General features: G+C 40.3%; 1 protein-coding gene across 3 annotated transcripts; it reads left to right on the top strand.

The window, feature by feature from the left end:
• Window positions 1–17: 17 nt before the first annotated feature.
• Window positions 18–21,827, top strand: ahctf1 (AT hook containing transcription factor 1). 3 transcript variants are annotated; one of them, XM_085395587.1, is made up of 40 exons: window positions 18–164; window positions 2,591–2,717; window positions 3,569–3,719; window positions 3,855–3,957; window positions 4,067–4,247; window positions 4,421–4,628; window positions 4,798–4,914; window positions 5,057–5,141; window positions 5,298–5,448; window positions 5,568–5,700; window positions 5,815–5,996; window positions 6,155–6,216; window positions 6,368–6,496; window positions 6,653–6,743; window positions 6,928–7,017; window positions 7,397–7,537; window positions 8,223–8,327; window positions 8,696–8,792; window positions 8,943–9,066; window positions 9,178–9,234; window positions 10,032–10,178; window positions 10,380–10,570; window positions 10,674–10,818; window positions 10,969–11,100; window positions 11,226–11,373; window positions 11,520–11,670; window positions 11,787–11,894; window positions 12,149–12,293; window positions 12,451–12,666; window positions 12,886–13,570; window positions 13,723–13,899; window positions 14,213–14,318; window positions 15,951–16,072; window positions 16,174–16,463; window positions 16,722–18,461; window positions 18,745–19,018; window positions 19,214–19,384; window positions 19,462–19,526; window positions 19,816–19,901; window positions 20,643–21,827. In XM_085395587.1, exons 2-40 carry the CDS (start codon window positions 2,597–2,599, stop codon window positions 20,839–20,841), a joined length of 7,626 nt encoding a protein of 2,541 aa, XP_085251713.1. In that variant the 5' UTR covers window positions 18–164; window positions 2,591–2,596; the 3' UTR covers window positions 20,842–21,827. The 3 variants fall into 3 exon arrangements, with proteins under 3 accessions (XP_085251713.1, XP_085251798.1, XP_085251626.1); XM_085395672.1 differs by having other exon boundaries at window positions 81–196; XM_085395500.1 differs by having other exon boundaries at window positions 85–305.
• The last annotated feature ends 1,583 nt before the right edge of the window (window positions 21,828–23,410 follow it).

The following is a 23,410-nucleotide window of genomic DNA, read 5'->3' as shown; positions in this document are numbered from 1 at the left end:
GCAATGCCCAGACTGAGGGGGGCAGCAGTGCGTCCTCGATGTGTGTCTATTCTGTCGGAACCACAGCGAGGAAGAAATGCGTCAGAGCACTTTTCGACTGTGGAAATGGCGCTCTGCGTTGTTGGAGCCTGAAGTCAGAGGATCCTTTCGTGCTTGTTTGTCAGGTGAATCTCCTAGAGGGCTATCGGTAGGAGAGGTACTTTAAAAAGCAACGGATTATGACAGAGGAAGAAAGGAATCGAGATAATTATAAAGGGAAACGAACCAATTGTGGCTCTGATATAGCCATCAACATTCTCGCACAGGTAGTGTAAACGTTGGTAGCAAAAGCTAGCGGCACATTGCCTCACGTTTTCCAGGTCAGCTTGGAAAGATGTAATCGGGCCAGCTCGGCTCACTAAATGAGTTTATGCCGAGTAAATCCCCACACAGATTCACAATGCGGGCGTCACTTGTGTTAAATAGAAACTAACTCTGCTGCGGTGCTGCCAGAAGCTACAAGCTAACTGCGCTGTCTGGCGTTACGTTTTAACTGAAGCTAAACCACCAAAAGGACATCAGTCCACCTATATACTCAGATTGAAGTAAAACAAGACTCGTCGCTGACAGAGCTGTGTTTTTGCTAAGATGTCAACAATGATAAATGCCAGTTATAGTTATTAGCTGGGGTGGAAAAACAAACATACCGCAAGTTAGACGCACACTGCTAGCACAAAGTTAGCTGCGTTAGCGAAAGTATTGCTGTACCTCGGGCTAGTTTAGCTAGCCACCCTTACTTTACCTTCGACTAGTGGTTAAAACGTGATGGTTTTAGTTTCAGTCACCGCTGTAGTTGACTTGTTGTAGCACAGACCTGATAGTCTACATGAAATGGCAACAACTTCCAAATAGTTAGTTATGCAGATGGCTAACCTTAGAGTTAGCTTTCTTAACTTTAAGGGTGAAATTGAATAAACTGTAATCCTGCATAACCTTGCAAGCTAACTCGGTAACCTGCTAATGCAAGTGTATCAAGGCTACTACTTATTGTCCAGCACTAGATAACACTTGCATTGTTTCATTTATCTTTTTAATTTTATCACCATTGTGCGTTACTTAGCAATGTAAACAAATGTTTTGATACCATGTAGACGCTAACGAGCCAGACAACATGTGGTTACTGTGGTTTATGGAGCTATATAATGTTTTTATGTTGTCTCACATTTTTCATCATCGCTATATGTACATGTTCTGTCTTGTAGAAAGTTGAAAATGTTAGAAATGCATATAGGTGTCACACAGACTTGACAAATGTTGACACACGTGATCGCTATATGTTTGTTTGTTGAACCCATACGTGCTTTTCAATAGTGTTTTGTTGTTCTAAAAACATTTGCCTCCGACAGAGAATATATATTTATTATTTTGTAAATGTTATATCTGTGTGTTCAAACTCATGCCCTGGCATGTGGCTGCTGGACTACAGGCTTGTTGCGCGGGAGTTCACTTGAATCCAACGTGTTTCCTTATGTGGCCACAGGGGGCGGTATTGGGTACTATTGTGCAAACTAAACGTAACAGACGAATTTTTGTCAGCACTGTATACACAACAGAGTAACGCAGATAATGCTATCTTAGTGGAGCACTAGTGCAATGACGGGGCCAGTCGACGGCATATACATGAGCGTACTTGTGTTAGTCATGGTAATAACATGAACTAAACATTAAAAAAAATCTGACACGAGTAAAGTTTTAGGAGTGGTCTGCCCTATGTAGAGGAAATTGGAGTATACAGCTTTTGAACCACAAAATAAAATGACCTTGAAATCTCTAGTTTACAGTGCTGTTGATGTAGACCTGTGAATTTACATGTTTTGGTAGTGTCAGTTATTATGAACAGGGGGGGAAAAGGCCACTTGAGCAGGTTGGCTACTCTATTATTGTAATAGCGCTTTACTTCTCATCTCACTGTGAGAAGAATGTGCTAACAGATGTGCAGCTGTATGCCACGAGTTGTGGATTGGAAAGCAAGCCCATTCTCAGCCCCAGCTGTCCAAAAGTTTGCTGACAGCATATTTCCTGACAACTGGGGGGGCGCAGGCAGTGTTTTGAAAGAAAGACCTCTTTTGTGTAGAAACCTGGTCAAGCACATAAACCCCAAAGTGGTTTTAGGGATTAGTAAGGGTTCAGGAGGACTTTTTTAATTTGTTTTAATTTGTGTTTACTTAATGAGCGAATAGCTTGGCTAGGGTAATATGGAAGGAGGGAAATAGATGTTTTTGACTATTGACAGGGTTTTTACTGGCTCAGAATGCGCCTGTGGGAGATGAATACATACAAATCAAGCCTGAGTTTGTTTCCTTATTTGACATAAATATGTGCATTTTATTTCTGACCCCTTTGATAAATAAAATGTCTGTCTTTTTTGTGTAAATTCAACCCAAATTAACAAAATTGGTTTTATAATTTTCCTTTTGGCTCTGCCCATTTTGTAAGCTGCCCCCCCAAAAAATCTAATAATAGTTTTATCATATTTGGCCAAAAGATTGGGTGAAATGTAAATAAAATAATCTTTTTAACATTTATTTATTTCCTTTTTATTTTTATGCAGTGAACAATGCATGACCTGACTGCACAAGTCACCAGCAGCTTGCTGCCTTTCTCAGGAGTGACTGTAGACGCTCTGGGGGAAGATGAGATTACGCTAGATTCTGTTCTTCATGGGAGGTTTACCGTTGGTAAGAATATTTCATTATTATTTTAAGCATTTAACAGCCTTTTTTTCTTCTCTCTTATTTGTAATAGCAAATAAAGGATATGAAATACAATACCATCATCGTCATATGAAAACATGTTATATAATGAACTATTGAAACTATATCACCCGGTGGGAAAAGAATCACTAAATAATACATGAAAATAAATCTGATGAGCTACTTGGTTTATGACAGTCTGACATCAAGAAAAACATTTTTTTTTCTTTTTGTCCAAGTCACTGCTTAATCTGCATGTTTAGGACATGTGGTGTATATTGTCTGACCTTTGACTTTGACACACTTTACTATTGGATGGATTTTTGGTTTGAAAAGAATTTCAGCATGTTCTTGCAAACAAATAAAAGAGCAGATAAGTTATGAATGGAAGCGCAAATGGTAACTCATCTTTCCAGGCTTCCATCCATGAACCAACTTTCACTTTGCAGGACAATAAGAATTTCAAGAACTTGCAACATCATAAAATAAAGGCAGACAGCGATCCAGATGTTAAAGCTGATTGTTTCTTAAATATAAAAATCCATTCATACACACACATAGGTTTTCATTTCTTTTGTTGTTTTTAGTATTTTTTTTGTTAATTATTTTGCTTCACATAATTCTTTTACCGTGTAAATAAGTTACTGATGTTGCAACATCGGGTAATTAAAAGGGAGGAAGAAAATCACCTCAAAATCAGACATACCAAAAGCCTTTTTAAAAATGTTAATTTTTTTGTAGTAATTTCCTGCTTTATCATCACAAGGCTAGCTTTCAGCTTAAACTGCACAATGACCTGCAGCTTTTAACTTTTCTGTCCTTGTCTGTGTATGTAGGTCGCAGCGGGTTGGCCTGGCTGGCCTGTGGACCCCATTTGGAGGTGGTCCATGCAGTGACAGGAGAACGGCTGTCTGCATACTGCTTCAGTGGCGGAGGGGAGCACCCACCCAATGTCCTTGCCGCCAGAGACTTCAGCTGGCTGAAACGGTTCGGGCTTTATTTCATGATTTATTTGGCTCATTTGGATGTGGATGTAATCAGTGAAAGTTCACTATGAAGTGCATACATAATAAAAATAATGACAGTGCAAATGTTAAGTCCTCTGCTGGTTAATTTTAACAGGTCTGGTTTGCTGGTTGGCTTGGAGGAAACAGAAGGCAGCGTGCTGTGTCTTTATGACTTGGGACTGTCAAGAGTGGTGAAGGCTGTTGTCATACCAGGCAGAGTGGGTTGACCATAGTTTTTACTATTTTAACATTTAGACTCAAGTTTCTAGAACTTTAGTTAACGTGAACATTTTCTGTTTTTCTTTTCTAAAACTCTCTTGCATCTAGATCACAGCTATTGAGCCATTAGTGAATTATGGCGGAGCAAGCACATCAACACAACACCTTCACCAGGGTTTGCGCTGGTTCTTTGGAATTGCGGCCGTAGTAACGGATCTCGGTCACATACTCCTTGTGGACCTCTGTCTCGATGATCTTTCCTGCAACCAGAGTGAACTTGATGCTTCAGGTGAGAAGTTTCAACGAGGAAGTGACGTGTACTATGCTTTCATACTTTTGTGGATGTCTGTACTTTCTGTTCCCATTTCACCTTTTCATTGTATGCAAACATATTCTGGTAACTAAAGATTGTCCTTTTTTTTTCTTAAAGAATCTCTCCCTTTATATTTATTCTGTTTGCAGACCTGCAGGTAGTGACTAAATCTCCTGCAGAAATCCCCAAGCTAAGAGAAGTCAGCACAAGAGAGGGCAGACATCTTTGTCTCCAGCTGAATGGACCCAGTGGAGTTGGAGCCACAGCTCTGCAGTACATCTCTAGGACCAACCACCTGGCAGTAGGATTTTCAGATGGATACTTACAGCTGTGGAACATGAAGACTTTAAAGAAAGAGTGAGTGCTAGTATTTCTTCCGACTTCTATCCGTAGACTTTGTGTAAAAGATGTGTTTATTTTGCAAGTTGTAGTTCCCACTAGAGTCAAAACAGTAAGAATAGCATGTTTAGCATATATATATATATATTTATATTTGCATTTGCCTTTCTTCCATTGTTTATTGCAGATACCACTCACAGTTAGAGGGTGGCAGGGTGCCTGTATATGCCTTCACTTTCCAGGAGCCAGAGAACGACCCCAGGAACTGCTGCTACCTCTGGGCGATCCAGTCTTCGCAGGATCTGTAAGTTTTGCCTTTAACTCTGCTTTAGTTTACAAACAAGTATTTTTAAGAACTGCTTCCAGCCAGACTGTGTGTGTGCATTTGTTTGTTTGTGTTTATTTCAAGTTCTTATTTTCCTCTGCATCCTTTTACTCCCACACAGTGAGGGAGACGTGGTCACCCTGCGCTTGCTTCAGTTGGCCTTCAGTGAAAGAAAGTGTTTAACTTCTGGAAAGATCCTCTATGAGGTCTGTATTGCATATAAGAAATAAATGTATATTGATTTCAAATAGTGAATCCTATACTGGGCAGATCCCAGCAAATGCACAGTGTATTCCTCATACTAACTATTAATAACTGTTACATCCTTTTTTAAAACATTTTTTTATCTTACACTCACACAGGGTCTCGAGTATTGTGAGGAACGTTACAGTCAGGATTTAAGTGGCACGGCTTTCCCTCTCCGGGCACAGGCCACAAACACCCGCCTCCTGAGCTGCCAGACTATTGAGAAATTCAGACCTCATCCTGACAGGGACGACAGCATGAATGAAGGTATTTAAAAGCACTGAACCCTTCTTTACACAGCGTATCTAAACTTTATCGTCTTTATTACTTTCTTCAATCACTTCACACCACACTTTTCATCTATCCTCTGTTCTTTCCCTTTCCAGTTGCATCTCCAGACACCAGTGTGTCCATCTTTACCTGGCAAGTCAAGGCCTACGGCCAAGGAAGTCTGTCTACCTACATCGGGGTTTTTGACATCAACCGCTGGTACCACGCACAAATGCCAGACTCTTTAAGGTACAATGGAAAGTGATTTCAAAACATTTGTTGTGTTTTCATTTTTTTATTTTATGCATGTTTTAGTTTAGTATATTAATGTAATGCATTTTTGTACTCGTTGTTTTATGGCAGAACGGGAGAGTCTCTGCAGATGTGTCCATACCTTGCTGCTTGGTCTCTGGATCCAGTGGTGCAGATGGTATCTCCACATGTCTTCCTAGATGTGGTGGTACATGAGCGCAGCCTGAGCAGGGGCCTTCCCTTCACTTGCCCTCCACCAGAACAGTACTTTAACCCCACCACTTATAACTTTGGTAGGTTTAACACAACACATGCACCACAGCCTTGGCTTGGAAACATGCAAAAATGTAAGCTTGTATTAGCCTCTAAAATGCTTCTTTTTGAATTATAATATGACAAATGAGTTTGGTTTGCTTTTCTCCCTCTCTCTTCTTCCTTTCTTCCATTTCAGATGCTACTTGTTTGCTCAACTCTGGAATTGTGCACTTAACATGCTCTGGGTATCAGAAAGAGGCAAGTTTCTTGTTGTTCACCTCATCATTGTTTTGGGTTTTTTTTGTTGGTGTTGTTTGTTTTCTTTCTCTCTCTTTTAAATATATAGGCATACATTGAAGTTAAACTTATTTTAAACCCACAATCATTTCATTTTTGTCATTAAAACCAGACCCTGGGTTTTTTGAAGAAAGCTGCTCCTTGTTCCAGTGACACCATCTCCACTAGCTACTCTCACTGCCTTATGTCCGGCCTACTTTCATCCCGTCTGGCTGACACCCAGCCATCCAGCCTGTCTCAGGTACATGCAGACTTGTGAGCGTCACGTGGACCCCACTTTTTTACTTCCTCTTTTTGTATAGATTATTTGAAAAAAGATTTTCTTAAAAATTTACAAGTGAAATATTCTTTTTTTTTTTTTTTTTTATTCGTTTGTATTCTCATCTTTGTTCTTCAGGAAGAGCAGCTTGATGCCATCTTGTCTACAGCGGTGGAGACTAGTTCCTTGGGACTGATAACTGGTTGCATTAAGCAGTGGACTGCAGAAGGTACAACTAAAAATAAGATTTATTTAAACTGCTCATGTCACCCAGTTTCACGGCATACATGATAGTTATTCACAAAGATACATTTACCTGTTGCATACTTGTATGTTCTATTAAATCTGTGCTAAACAAATTGTAACCACCTATATTGATGTTAACGCCTCCAAATTCTCTTCTCCTTCAACAGAACAACCAGGCTCTGCATTGAATCTGCGCTACATCCTGGATTGGGCCTGGAACAAAGTAGTTCAGACCAAGGAGGAACTGGATGGCATCTGTATGTTTTTTTTTGTTTGTTTGTTTGTTTGTTTCTGTTTTTTAAACATGTTCTATTAAATTAGAAAGTTACTTTTACAAACCGGATGTTTAACTACATTTCAAAAGTTTCTCAACCTTCAATGTGTACTAGTGATAAACTAAAACTATATGTGTATAAATCTTCTCCATTCCCTTTAATACATTTGAATAGATTTGAATTCATATGTTTGCATAACCCATCTGTGCAGCACCTTTCATTAGATACCGGTACATGTTTGCTCTATTCCTTGTCAGAATTTTACATTATTTGTGAATGAATATTTATTTATTTATTTACATTCCTGTGCTTGTGTTTGCAAATGTATTTTTAATAGATCCATTTATGTGATCCTCTGCAGGTTCACCGCTGTTTGACAGCTCATCTAACTTCACAGACCCTCAGACCATGCAGCTGCTGCAGCACACTCAAAGACTGCTGAGTAACCTCAGTGCCATTTTCCACTGTCTGCTCAGTGAAGCTCAGGAGCTCACACAAAAAGGTGCCCTGTCCACACAGTTGCATGTACAACTTTTATATTTTGCTGTCGTGTTGTTGAAACTGCTTTAACTGACACGTCAACACATATTGGTACTTATTGGTACTTTTAAGTTGTAATGCGATATCCTTTGATTAGTTTTGTTTAGAAAGCTTTTATGAAGTTTAGCCATTTGTGTATTTTGATTGGTTAGCTCTTCTGGCCGAAGGTCCAATGAGCACTGTACCTTAAAAGTCTCCATCCAGCCACAAGAATTACTACTCCTCCTGGAGTGTTGATCAGATTTTAGTGAATCTTTGACTTTGTCCATGACTACAGGTCCATATCTAGAGTAGAATAACTAAAAGTAGAATAACTGCTGCCGTAGTGTGGTCAACAACCTTATTTAATGGACTGCAAAAAATGCCTGCAGTTCTTTTTATTGATTTATCAAAGCCTTTTGACACACAGTTGTGGTTTTGGTGTAGGGAGATTATTTTGTCCCGAGTGTGACCTGCATTTGTGATCCAAGGAAGAGAATGGATGGATGGGATTTTGATTTTCATTAGATTGTGAAATAGAGCCAAACAGTGATGACAACAACATATACAACACTTTCTTTTCATACCTTACACTTTGTAATAAACTATGATTTGTCATGGATCGTGAGCTCCTTTGTCACTAACATTCATTTATGTTCTTGTTTCAGGTCTGGTGGGTTTAATGAACAAGAATATGGTGTCCAGTCTCATCTCCAAGTATGCTCAGGTGGTCCTTTGGTTCTGTCGTACTGGCTTGCTCCCTGAGGGTTCAGGTAAAGTGATGCTGTCATACGTAATCTGAAAATGTATCAAATGAAACCCCTATGAAAAAATGGAAAAGCATATATTTTTCAAGAGAAACACATTTAAGACCAATTAACAACGTGTCACTAAATAAGTGAATATAATAAATGTGAGAGCACTTAAAAAAACGACTGGTTTTGTTTATTTCTGCAAAGAAACATGTCCGTTATAACTAACCCCTGGTTATTTAAGCAAACAAGGAGGACTAGGTTCTTGGAGTAACTAGTCCACATGTCTTCATTAGTTTGTTTATTTGAACTTTATTTTCAAATTATTTGCAACGACTAGAAAATTATTGCTGTATTTATTTAAAAAATGTTTCTCCTTACTTTACTAGATGATGATGCTCTTCAGATTTCCAGGCCTTTCTATACTCACTCGGTCATCAGCAACTATTACACCATACGCAGGGAGGAGCTGACCAGGCTGGCCAAGTGAGTAACAAAAGGAGTTTGGGTGTACATGCATTAAAATCTAGGCCTCCTTTATAACAAACGCAAACGTCTATGAGATGTGCCCGTTCCAGGTTTACGAGTTGTCTCCTGTTTTCCTTTGATTATGCTGACCACCTGCTGTTTTCTCAGGGGCAAGTGGTGCGCAGACTGCCTGATGATCGACGGTTTAGTTGGCCAGTGTGGCGAACGCTTGACGAACCTGTGGAAAAGGGATGAAGGTGGAACGGGGCAATACCCACCACCTACGCTGCATGTAAGAATTTAAATCTATATTTTACTTTATTCATTTTATTTTTAAACAAACAATACTTATTATTTAATATGCTTTTATAATTTTTAAGATTCTCAATTGTGTGATTTGCAGGCCTTGCTTGACATATATCTGCTGGACAACATTGATGAGGCTGCAAAACATGCGATTGTATCCTTCAACTCATACTGTCTGTTTACAGAATCATATATCTTCAGCATGTATGCATTTTAACACTATATATACAACTGTTAGATTGTTAGTGACTATTTTTAGACCATTAACTTCAGTCAACTTCAGTAAATATTAACACAGATGACCATCTTAAGCACTAATTTGAACTAGCAAAACAGGCTATCATCATTTGTTTATTTCACTCATGTATTCAAACATTTTCACTTTATAGAGTGAGATGGTGAAAACGCTGTTCATATTTTCATATCTTTATTCTTATGCTTTGTATGCTATACATTCATTGTATATCCTCCTGAGAACTGAAGGAAAAAAGTATCTTTCAGTTTAATTTTTATTGTTCACTGCAGAGGACAAAATGAATTGGTCGGGTCTCAGGAGGATATGACAAAGTAATGAATTATAGGCACTGTTATGCTGCTGTTTAAACACTTATTTACAGTTAGACAATACATTCCAGTGACCCTAAAGTGGCAATGCACTAAAAATGTATTTACAAACAACAACATACACATAACATAGACCTAATGTTGCAGTTAATTTTGATTTTAATTTTATTCCAAATAATATATATAGTTTCTAAGGATTTGAGCGATTTATAAAAATAGTTCCCAGTGGCTATATTGACGTTGATAATCCTGCTATCCCAGGTAGTTTATATGGTATATTTCATCAGCACATCTAGAAATTGGGGGAACGGACACACGCTGTGATCATTATAGTGAGATTTTAACTTGATTTCTTTTGCTTGTATGAGCCTTGACCTGTTGTTCCAGGTGATTTACCTCTTGTTAGATGTCATGTACTCCTTCCCCAATAAGGACGGCGCATCAGTGGAGTCTTTCCCCACAGCTTTTGCTATCCCTATTGGACTCATTAAACTAGTACAAGGCCTATGGCTCCTGGACCATCATGACCATCAGGTAAAAGCATTGATTGGAAACCATTATTATGCATCGTAAGCAATAGAAAAGAATGGGTTTGCGTGCTGCGTCCTATGTGAAAAGGCCTTTGCTAACTCAGAGACATGTGCATGTATAATCAGACCTCATGATGTGACAGGTTTTTTTTATGTTTATCCTTCAGTAAGTGTAATGTTAATTCCTTCGTTTTTTCCTCATCAGAGTTCGTTTGAGCTTCTTTTGCACCCAGCCGCTTCTCAGTTTCACTTTGAGTGGCAGCATGAGCGCGTTCTGCAAGCGCTGATGTGCCAGGGCCAACAGTCAGTGGCTCTACGATACTTCCATGTCACAAAACCTGCGGTTTCCAACACTTCACAGGCCAAGCTTTGCCTGTCTGTGCTGTTGCACAACAGGTACGTTTAATGCATTAAAGTATTTATTAATTCTTTTAATCTCTTTACAAGTATGCAGCAGCTGCTTGATCTTCATTAACCAATCTGTTTGCCCTCCCGCCAGGTGTCTCATAGAAGCATGGTACCTCCTCCGGCAGCACTCTAATCGCCTCAACATGACTGAGCTGCTCGGTTTCCTGTATGAAAGCTGCCAGGAGTTGGGCCTCATCAAGGAGCTGCTCAAGCTGCCCCTGGGCCTCAATGAACAGGTAGAGAGATGGTGAAAGCACTGATAAAAAGTTGGTTGTGAGATTTCTGATTTGTTTTCTTATTTATTTATTTTTAATTACATTGTAATTGTTTCACCTTTGTATTTTTAAATTATTGCTTAAATCCCTGGTTATTGGTTTGTGTTTTAGGAATGTTTGGAGAAGTTTCTCCAGGGGACAGGTGGTCTCCAGAACAGAGAACTACTGATGGTTCACTACCTTCAGCAAGCAAACTACATCCCTGCTCTGCAGCTCAACCACACCCTGAGAATGAACTTAGTGGTATGTTTGACATATAGAAGCTAATAAAATGGAAATGGTAGAAATTCTGTGACTATTAGATTTATATAGAAATAAGCTTTTTCTAACCATGTTCTCTTGTTTGTGCTTTTGTTTTTTAATCATAGAACGAACGAGACCCAAAGCTTAAAGAACGATCCAACACCAGGAACACCATCCTGGATCTGTATGGCAAAGTTTTGCCGAGAGTTCAGAGGAAACTGGCAATGGAGAGAGCTAAGCCCTACCAACATCCCAACACCATCCACAGAGAAGGTAATGAGACGCTTCATGTTTGTAGCAGTTCACCTCAGTGGAAACCTGTTTTCACAGGACTGTGTTGAAGCATTTACAGAGTATCATAATAATCCCGAAGAGGGTTATTCAGCAAATGCACAATGTTTTTTCTTTCTCTGTCCCAGTGTCCCGGCCACAGCCACTGTCAACCATCACCAAACACACTGCTAAAGAGAAGGTAATGTCCAGGGCTGGTTTTATCAACAATGTCCTGAGCAAGATTGAAGAAGTGTGGTTAGGCAAAGGAGCTACACCACAGTGCTCTCCTGCTAACAGGTCAATATAAAATACTAAAATTGCATCTTGAAATTAACTTTTTAAAAAAAAAAAAATTTGCATTTTGATTTATTTAATTTGCTTATTGCAAATTGTTGCCTGGTCATTTTTTCCAGCCCCAGGGCAGCTGAGGTTCCTAGCTCTAGCCCTAAGCCATCCTCCATTGGCCTTCCTGAACCATTCCTTGGAACTCCAATCACCATGACCTCCAAACGAAAGTCAAGGTACATCAGTGAAACTGAATCGTATAATACGGATTTTACCGATCATGAGGGGGAAACGTTGATATTAACTTGACGTGTTTGTCCATCTGACACAAAGCTGTCTTTCTAATTTATTTTTTCATTTCTTATTTTATAAAGATGTTAATATTAAAATATGTTGTATAAATATTAAAATATCTGGTTATTGTACTCCACGTAATGTTAAATTTTGGTAAGACAGTATCCTAAATTCATGTTTGTGTTCCTCCTCCCAGGCTGATCGATTTGGTGGTTCATCCTTCCTGTCAAACACCTCGGCCTCTTCTCAGCCCTCCCAGACCTCCCAGTGCCTGGGTTTCACCCAAGAGTGTTAGCAAAGCACCTGAACTCTGTTTGCTGCAAACACCTCAGGTTGTCAAGGTCAGTAGATGAATTTAGAATTGCTTGTTGTTATGTAGTCCAGGATTACAGTATTCATATTTTCTATGCTTTTTGTGATATTTAATAGTTTATGATAATACTGTGGAGTATCTTTAGTATTTTGTTACTCACACTTTTCATGTGTTTTCCTCGTCAGCGAGCCCGGGCCTTGGCTGCTTCTGGCCCAGTCTTCTCAGCCTTCGCTCCCCAGTCCATCCTGCGCAGCAGCCTGAGGCCCACACCCGTTGCCACGCCTTCTGCTTCACCAGGTCGCTCTATTACACCTCCTATCCGCAGCAAAGAGAACCGTATCACCTTTATTGAAGAGTCAGAATCCCCAGAAGTTGAGAAGGGCATCCGATGGACTAATGGGGTAAGAAAAAAAAGGCACACGTGGAACACACAGAACCTCTTTTTTCCATTTGTGAGGTTGCAGCTAATTTTAGCTGAGCATGTTAATAGGGGAACCACCTGGCTCCTTTTTTTTTTTTTTTTTTTTAATTATCTTAAACAAGAAAAAAAAAACTAATTGTGCATTATGATGGTCTAATAAATAAACTGTGTCTTCCAATCATCTCTGTTTTTTCTGTAGATGGCAGCAGACAGTGAGATTAGTCGGCTGACCAGAAGCTCGGCACTGTCCAAGGCCACACGTAAGACCTGGTCATTACAGCCTGCTGAAGAGGAAGAAGATGGAGATGAGGAAGGGGAACAACCACATGTAAAGTTCTTGCCTTCAGAAGGTGGAATTCCCTCACAGCTGAAACGCTCCGAGAGCGAGTTATCCTCCGCCCTTGAAGGCGCTGCAGAACAAAAACAATCGGATGCAACACAAACACATCTTAGTTTTAACCTTGACACCAGCACAACATCTGTTCGGTCAACAGACACCACTCTAGAGTATTTTGATGCTCCTCTTTCAATAAACAATGAGGAAAAGGATGGACATGTCAGTACAGAGAAAGATGATGATGATGATGTAGTGACGGTGAATGTTAAATTCTTGGCTGAAAAAGAACCCGCGGCAACAGCCGAGGTAATGGCCTCACCAGCAACTGAGCAAACCCTTCCTCTGACATCAGAGGATTCAGAAAAGGAAGAAGATGACGTAAGGGAAGAAAATACACCAGAGGATGTGATGGAAGTTGATCTTGACCAGGAGGCTAAAACTGAGGAAGAAATTCAGTCTAATAAAGAAGATGATCTGGACGTTGAGTCAAGCACCAAGCAAGATGCTGCCATTGTTGACCAAAATGAGACATCTATTCATCTTCAAGGTAATTTATTCTTATTTGTTTTTATAGTTTGTTTTTTCAGAACTGATTTTTGGAGCAGGTTGCACTGCACCGAAATCCAAAATCATGATTTTGAAAATACGTTTGGCAGTACTTCTCTCAAACATTGCTTGACAAAACATGTATTCTACTAGATCGTGACCAGGGAACTGACAGCGCAGACTCTAGCACTGACGCTGAATCTCAAGATCTCCCAGTTAGAGACGAGGGCCGGGATGTCCAATCAGAGGCCACAGAGTTCAGCGAGCATGCTGAACCTCCTGGAGTAACTGAAACGACAAGTGAAGAGGCAGATCTGGAACAATCAACAGGTCCACATTTCAACTTATTAATCTATATTGTAACTGATAAAGTTAAACGATTTTACCACATTAGATTAGACTATAAGGATTCGCGATACTCGAGGTGGTAAAAGGTGTGAAGAAAGTCTTCTAAAAATTGTTGAAGACATACTAATTACTTTTATCTGTTGGTTTCAAATTAAAATTACTTCAGATTCCAGATTTTTATTATATTGAATAATGATTTTTTTTCTTGGGCAACTACATGGTAATGATGGTGATTACTGTCTTTTTGTGTTGTTTCTTTAAAGTTTAATAAAGTTGCTGTTTTTCCTTCCATCAGATCTGACAGAGTTTGTTCAGAGGCATCTGTTTGGTAGTGATCTGTCTCCTCCACTCACCCGCTCAGCAATCCACAATACATCACAGAACCAGCCTTCCTTCAACAGGTAAACATAAAAAAAAAACAAGAGAGTCGTTTAAACTCATAGCTACGAAGGAGTATTTAGGGTCACATTAAGAAAAGAAATATTATTGATCATGTTGAGAATAAAGTCAAAATTCTGAGAATTAAAATTGCTATAGGCTCTGAGTTATTGAAATCATACTTCAGAATCGGTTTTAGTGACAAGGAAGGAAATGATGTCTCTTTTAGCACATTAACACAGCAGGGTGATCAGTAGTGGCGCAACGGATCAAAAATCTCACGGTTCGGATCGGATTACGGTTTTAAGTCACGGATCGGATCAATTTTCGGATCAGCAAAAAAAGAAAAAGACAAAATTTTAACATTTACTTATTAACTTATTTAAGTATATTTTTCCTATTAAAACGTTCAACTCAAGACTCATTCCACGGAATTATATAAAATCAAATTAAGGTGCAGTATAGGGCAGGGCTTTGTATCTACCACTCCGCTGTGATATAATGAGTGGTCACGGTCACGTGGCTTTCCGTTGACCTGGAGGTCCACCCATTTGTAGTTGCGCAACAGAAGATGCCTGGGACAGTTCAGCCATAACTTTAAACTTTTCCTGCTCATACATGCCTGGGTACGATCTTGTCACTGAAGTGGACGCGCAACGGGATATCATAGCATGGCTCAAGCACGTTCATCATAGTTTAAACCCCCTGTTTTGTACAAGGGAATACGGTCTCCCGTCTGCAGCTAAACACCCCAGTAGCTTTTGTAATAGCTTTAGCCCGGTCGGAGTGGGCAGCAAAGGGCTGCTTAAGTGCCGCAAACTCCTCTGCTCCTCCACTTGGACCGCTAGCGCTGGCCATAACGATCGCTTGACAGACTGACCACGCGCACCATACACATACTTTTTTTTTTTCTTCTTTTTCGAATCTTCGGATCACGTGCGTACCGAACCGTGGAGTGGGATCGGTTCGGATTACGGATCAACCGTGATCCGTTGCACCACTAGTGATCAGTATAAGGACGCTGAAAAGATGGTGCAGTCGGAAAAACACAAACTTGCAAGAGTGGGTTGGTAATGGACAGTTGTGAGGTTAGCGACGGTTAGACCCTTGTGCAATTAAGAGGATGTATGTTGTATCACAAGACGGCTGATCAATTTGTTTCACTAAATGCTCTAAACAAACAATTTTGTAGAGGATGTAGCAAACGTGGCAGTTTGCACATTTCAGCTTTATTCTCAAAATGATCAATGATATATTTTTTTCTTGATGTGGCCCTTATACACCTCCGTACATAACCCATAAGGATACGATACAATAAAGATTAACTGTAAAACCGATCATACTAGATTTTTAGTCGTTGGTTCAAACATTCAGTTCTGTGTTTTTTACCAGAGGAGAAGGAAATGTTTTTAGGAACATAACTTGTTTCATTTGCTTAAGTACTGAATTGTTGTTTTGGTGCCAGGACCAAAGCTGTAGTTTATCCAGGTTTTGAGAATTAAATCTTGACTGTTCTAAAGGAACAAGAATGATCACAATCTGTTTACCAGTCGGTGTACTGCTAGCATGAGTTTGTTTCACAGTAGGATGTTATGTAACTCGGTCTTGTTGTTTTCAAGAAGTTAAAAATGGCTCTTGTTCTCACTCTCTCTCAGTGAGCCTTTAGGTAAAGATGAAGAGGAGACGCAGGCCGATGCTGAAGCTCCCCCGATGTTTACCACCCAAAAGTCTGCTGCTTCTGTAACCTCCTCAGAGCCAACTGGCACCGATTCCCACTGTGAGGAAAACTGTACACGCATTTCACATCAACAGTGGTGCTATTAATATTACAGTGCTGTTTTACAAATTTCTTCTCTGCTTCTGTTTAATATCTCATAGCTGTTGTGAGCGTCAACGACAGTGAAGACCTTTCTAGCTCTGGGTCTGAAGACGAGGAGGATGAAGATGAGGAGGAAGTGTCAGACCAAGAAGATGAGGAGGAGGAAGAGGAAGAAGAAGATTCTGGTAGTGAGGTGGAGATCATTGAGGAGGTCCCGGGTACTGACAAGCTGCCATCCCTCCAACCCAGTCCATCCTTTGTACAGCAGAGCCACACACACTTCTTGCAAACACAAGCGGAGCAGGAGGCTGCTGTGTTGTCTCTGATCACCCCAAATGCAGAGATGAAGGTAACAAATGTAGGCCTGAAGGGTTTTGTGTGTCGTGTAGTAGATGGTATACAATCTGAGCAAGTGGAAATTCATTTGATTATTTTAAAAATGTAGTCATGTGTAAATATTTAGACACATTTGCGACTTTTTCATTTGAGGATTTTTTTTTCATTTTCGTCAGACAGAACAAAATGTTTGAATACGTCTTGTTTGTTTTTTAATTTTGTACTTAAAATCTTTCATAAAAACTCACTTTCTGTGTTTGCTTATTTATAGATGGTAGATGAGGACATAGAGGGTGAAGTGGTTATGGTGAGACTTGGGGCAGATGATGGAATGATGGATCCAGATGAAGCGGTAGAGCAAGGATTGCCATACATGGAGCTCAAACCTTCTACCACCCTTTTGGTACCCGTGGAGCTCGTGGAGGGACAGCACGGCCTGGTTGATGGAGCTCAGATGGATCTTCCTGAGCTTCGTCCAACTGTTGTGGCTGATGAAAGTCACGGCAGTTTCTCCTTGATGTTGGATGTGGATGAGGATGGAGATAAAGGGATAGGCATACTACCTATGGAGAATAATTTGCAATCGTGTGACCCTTCGATTCAGTATCAGGTTATGGATGCTAATGAAATTCTGGCCAAACCTGAGGTTATTCTTTTGAGCACAGAGGACCAGGATACCACCCAGTGTGAAGAAGCCTCACAAGAAGAGATTGAAATGGTTGATGGGAACTATATAGATGGCACAGAAATTGTTCAACTCCAAGCTGACTTTGAAACTGAATCTACTGAAGCAAACCAAGAGTCAGATGATGCTAAAAAGCAGAAGGCTGCAGAGTTGGTAATGTTGACTGAAGACCATGAGTCTGCTGCTGTTTCAGTCTCTGTCCCAGCTACATTGGAAGAATGTCTTGCAGCCGTGGAATCTCTGGCACAGGTAGAAGCTGCTGATGTAGCAGTGGAAGCAAAGGACAAACACCATCCTGCTGAGGAGCGGGAAGAGCCTGAGGAGAATGGCACTAGTGCAGAAACGGAGCCTATCACGGAAGAAGAGGAGCTGCAGGACCGCAAATCATCAATGGAGGCAGACGAGGAAAAAGATGAAGAAATTAAAACGGAGAAGGAAACGCAGCAGATAGGTGAGGGAAGCACGAGAACAGATGAAAGTGTTGAAGAGAAACCTGTAAAGCAGGCTTTGAGCTTAAACAGTGAGCTGGATGAAGAGCCTGTACAAGAGCCTACTACCTCTCAGAGGAAGAAGACTCCTTCCACTCCAACACGGAGGATGACGAGGGGGAGGATGGTAACTTTTATCTCTCCTCTGTCAGAGGAAGCAAATGAGCCAGAGGACGACAGGGAAATGGAGGACACAAAAACAAGCACTCTGGTCCCTGCGTCACCGAGTCGTACACCTAGGAAAGGTAAACAGGCTAAAGAAACCAAAGTCCCAGCCAGCACACCTCGAAGAAGTACCCGCAAAACACAGCCAGAGCTTCCAAAAGAAGAGGACGAAGAGGTTGAGGTCATGGATAACAATACTTCAGTTGCGTCAACCTCCAAGGCATCGTCTCCATCCAGACGTTCGCAGAGGGTGGCTGCAACAAGGACCAGTCAAAGGACTCAAAGTGGCAGTGAGGTGTCTACAGCCACAGATGATGAAGTCAAACACGAGGAGGAAGTTAACGTAATAAAACCAAGTCGACGAACAAGCTCAAAGATTCCAACCCCATCCAAACACGCAGCATCTCAGGTAAAGACTCCGAGGAGGTCCAGCCGAAGGATTACGAGTAGCACTGAAGTGGTGGCGACGCCGCTTGAGATCGTGAAAGAAGAACACGAACAGGATGAGGTGTTTGCCTCTCCTGTAAGACGGAGCTCCAGAAGGACAAAGACGGAAGCATCAGAGACTTTGTCCACTGTGCTGGAGAAAGTAGAAGACAAAGAAGAGCAGCTTCCTAGCCCTGGCCGGACAACTCGACACTCAAGCCAGATTAGCCTAACTGTATATCCACAGGTAAGAATTCAGAAAGCTGTCTATAATCTGTAAAACTGATATGCTGAACCTTGTAGATTATATTTATTTAACACCAGGACTACAAAACTGCACAGATTATGTTTGCAGATAGGCTGCTCAAGTATGATCTTAATATTTGAAGCATATTTCATGAAATGCTTTTATTTTCATTTTTGATTTTCACCTCTAGTTATCATGCATGCCTTTTTATATATATTTTTTCATATTACATGTTGCAATCCCAATCCATCCATCGTTCATTTTTTACATTTAACATTTCCAGGTGAAACTGGTTCCTGTGTCGCTTTCTAAGAGTCCAGAAAAGACACAAGGAGAGACGACTGCTGAAAACGCAACAGAGACAGGAGATTTACACGAGCCCGAACCGCCCAGAAGTGCGAGTCGAACCAACTCCCGTCGCCCCACTAGAAGCAAACTTTGGGACCACCCAGAGGAAGATCTTCCCCTTTTGAACTCACCGTTGGAGGTGGACTCTAAGACTCCTGTTGCTGATGCCCTTATCAAGAGACTTAAAGATGAGGAAGAGAAGCAGGAAGGTATGAATTTAACTTAAAATATGGCTGTGTGGGAGAAGAAAAGAACAGTCGGTGTGAAGCTGTATGTACCAACGAGTTCAAATTAGTGAAGATTACAAAGAGACTGAATTTATTCTACTGCATGCTGGTTTAACTTGTATGATGTGCATGTAGAATTCAAAATGTGTTGATCTAAAAGTGTAACCTCTTAAACAGATGATGCCATGGTTAAGAAGGCGCTGAGAACAAGCAAGAGGAATAAAAAGTCATCAGTGGAGCAGGTTCACTCCCCGGGGAAAGACTGGCTGGTCCCACAACCTGAGGATGATGAATCCAGTCCAGGCGAGAATTCATTCATCTATTCCCCCTCGCGAAGACGAACAAGAGGTGAGCCGAGTATCAGTTTCTTCATATTTATTTATTTTTCTGTAAATGGTTGTAACCCTTTGTTGTGTCTGTGTCAGCCCGAAGAGCAGATTCCTCTGAACAACGTGAGGCGCCCGTCACTCGCAGCAGAGTCAAAGTGCAGGTAGGAACTTCAACTTTGTTCACACTTGATTTCTTTTTCTATCCTAAAGATAACGAATCTCTTTTTTTTTTTTCTCTCTCTCTTTGCATTTGTTTATTTTGTTTTTATATATCTCCCCCGTCATAATTATTCTATCAGTTATGAGCCTTTGAACCAGGATGTTGGATGCAGCGCACACAAGAGTTTAAACCACTGCTCTACAGAAGCTAGATAACTAAGGGTTGTAACAGAAGTACTGATGAATGAAATGAAAGCTCTTTTGAAGATGCCATTTTTCTCTTTTTTCCAGGATGAAATGTCTTCAGAACATAATGTAGAAGTCGAGAGAGACGCAGGCGCTACTAAAAGCAGCAAAACAAACAAGCGAACTGCCAAGTAAGAAACTACATCCTACACCGAAACACGGGCAAAAATACAGCGTCATAAAATGAAAGTAAACTATAGATGGATATATCTAGATATCTGTCATAGATAGAGACAGAGAGATATATAGATATAGAGAGATAGATCTAGATAGGTGCAGGAAATGCCGCATATATATAAAGTAATGTTCATAAATAGTAAATAGAGGCTGAGGTTTCCTGTTACAAGTCTGTACTGTGGTGGTGTTAATGACCGAGTTAGCAAAACAAGTAAAAATACTTGCATACACAGGTCACCAAGAAGGAAAATTTATTATTATTATTATAAATTATTTAATTTATATTCATATGTATGTCAGTTGTATCTGTGTATTTTTCTATTTTGTTTATTTAACATCTATATCAGAATCAGAATACTTTATTGATCCCTAGGGGAAATAATTTTTTGTTACAGTGCTCCATTATAAACAAACATTAACAAAGACAGACAATACACTAACTAAGAATAGCACAGTATATACAGGCATATATATACATAAAAGTCACATATTAACAAAGAAAATGTGCAAGAAGGGTGTAGCTGTTGCAGTAAACAGTGTGTTAAGTGGATGAGTTGCACAGGGAGATGGCCACAGGCAGGAATGATTTCCTGTGTCTTTCAGTGGTGCTTTTCGGTAATCTGAGTCTTGGCATTAATACGGATTATACATCACATTGGCAGGTTTTATTTTAACTGAAATTTCCATCCCCCCAGATCCAAAGCTGTCGCAACGCCGCTTCCCTTTGCAGAAGTCGAACTGATCTCGCCTCTGCCCAGTCCAGTCGATTCGATGCCACGAGCACCGAGGAGGGTTAAAGAGGGAGAGGAACCGACCACCAGCAGGAACCTTCGACGTAAACGTGTCTTGGACACAGTTTTTACAAAACCTGTCACGCGGAGGAAGAAACTATAGGAAGGTTTGCGGCGGTTTTTAACCAGTGAACCTCAGACGGCTGCATGGACATTTCAACCACCTCAGCTGTGAGCTGTCAAATAAAAATGTATGCCCGAACTCGAGACAGTCGCATTTCCTCAAAAGCCTCACAGCGCTGCAGATTCAAGATTGACTTCCCTGTTGGGAGGAAATCAAAAAAGCAATGCAGGCAGAAAAATCTATTTTTGGGACAAGGCACGCTGGTGGTTAGCAGCGTGTGAGAGACTATATTTTTGGAGTTTACATGTACTTCTTTAACTTGATTTCATTCGCTTTTACGTCTGTGGCCATTTTGTGCTCGATGTTCTGCTGCAGCCCTCGGCCTGATTCTCTCCACGCAGAATGACTCAAGGGAAAGCAATCATTGTGGATTTTTAAAGGCTCCCATTAATACAACCAGAGACTGAAACGAACTTGCCTGTGATTTAAAGAGGTTTTATTTACATTCTTTTAAAATTTGTTGTTGTTTTACTTTTAAAAGTTCAAGGCCTGCTGTTTTTTCTATTTAAGAAGAAAAGCAACCAACCCAGTGGAGATACATTTCTACTGCTAAATTTGTATATAGTATTTTGTTTTTTTTGCTATGTTCCAAATAAAGTTAATAAATAAATAATAAACAGTTATGTTGATTCTGAATTTTTAAGTGTCTCTTGAATGCATTTGGTCATCTAATCATACTGCCTATGCCCTAGTCTTAAATTAAACTTGATTTAAGAGATATTCTGTGAAGGACAGCACTGTTAGCACGTTTGGACTGTAAAATGTTATGGGGTGTTGTATATCGTCTAAAACACAAAACAAACTTGCACAACGGTTTGCTTATGTAAAACTTGATTTGGGACATGTTAATAGGTTTGATTAAATTCATCGTAATCAACATCTGACACATAGGCTATTTTCTGATGAATGTAGTAGAATGTCTTATTTTTGATGACTGCTCTTTGATAAATATGGCAAAGCTTGAATATTTGTGTTGCGTCTTTCAATTCAGTGCAATTCACCAACATAAAGGTACTATTTGGTATTACCAGAAAGGTGGTTTTTTTGGGATATGTTGCAGCTCAGTGATGGAGTAAGAATTGAATGTCAGCCTCCTTATGGCCAGGAAAAATCGGTGGTTCCTGTTTGAGTCTCTTGATTGGAATGCAACACCCGCAATCACTGGAAACCACTTTTGTTTGCAAGGTGCACTGCAGCCAGCCAGGTTCTCAGACAGTTTGGCAAAAGTTTGCAAATGACTGCTGTCACATTTATAAATGCATGTTGCAATCAGTCAGTCTGCACCAATCAGAGCAACTTGTCTGCAACGGGTCTCTTTCAAACGGAGGATTTGACTCAATTTGTTGTATACTGGTTTTGTTGTAAGATTGTTGCCAAGTACCTTTGTAATTTTGCAGTTAAATTGCTATCCTGGAACAACTACCACACTGTTTATGGAGGAATTTTTCCATTTCTGTTTCGGTCTACGAGGTTCTGGCTGATTTCTGAATGTAAGCCATTAAAGGTGTGAGGCTGTTTACCAGCCGTGCATTTGTAAACTGATAGCAGGCTTACTTTGATTTCTGTTTGGTTGCACTAAAATCACTTTGAACACAGCAAATGACCGAAAGCTGCTGCTAACCTGGCCCCCATTTTCAAATCAACCATTTCAAAGCCGAGAAGTTCATATGTTCGTTGCACGTGGTCGCGCCAGCGTCCAACCACAGTCTTCCTGGGTGTGACTGTAGCATTACTGTGCTTTTAGCTTTTGATGCTGATTTTTAGACCTATCACTACGGTGGCCCTGAGAGGCCAAACGGACTGCAAAAAGAAAAATGCTGTAAAAAGAAAACACCTGTTTTCTGAAGTTGCAGTCCGTTTGGCCTCTCAGGGCTACCGTACTATCCCTATCTTCTTCCGCAACCCCAAATTTTTACAAGAACATGTTTTAAATGTCTTGCCTGGCTTGTTCCACCATCTTGTGGCAGAAATGGGTATTACACACTACGATACAGCCCTTCAGTTTCAGTCTGTATCAGTGTAACACACACATATACATTTTGGATAAAGCAACAGAAGGGTTTTTTCACATTCTCCTGATAGCTTCAGCTCATTTTGGATTTAATTTATTTTGAAAGACAATTTGCGGAAAGTGTCTTTGAATGCATGAATGAAATAACCACAGAAAACAGAAATCCTGTTTATGTCAGTTTACACTGCTGACAGCTACTGACAGGAGCTGAAAGCAAAAAATAAAAACAAAAATAACACAGGCGACATCCTCAGAGGTTGGAAGTCAGTCGAGCTTTACACCCTCACCACCACAACACCACAACAAAAAAGGGATGATTTTGGCATCTTTACACTGGCACTTGCCACGAGCTGTTGCTGTGAAATTTGATCTCACAGAAGGCTTAGATGTTGGTATAAAAGCATGTGTAAGTGTGTTGTGTGTACTCCCCCAGGGCTTTTGTGTCTCTTTTATAATTTATAGTGTAGATGAGGTGAAAGTGAAACCAGCCTTTTCTCTTCTGGTCCATCTTGCTGAGAGAGGCTAGGAGAGGGTAAA

The sequence above is a fragment of the Rhamphochromis longiceps genome, linkage group LG1 (genome assembly GCF_057381845.1).
Source record: "Rhamphochromis longiceps isolate RC_006_pf linkage group LG1, R_longiceps_female_GT1.1, whole genome shotgun sequence".
Taxonomy (NCBI): domain Eukaryota; kingdom Metazoa; phylum Chordata; class Actinopteri; order Cichliformes; family Cichlidae; genus Rhamphochromis; species Rhamphochromis longiceps.
This window is presented reverse-complemented; position numbering and strand designations above follow the sequence as displayed.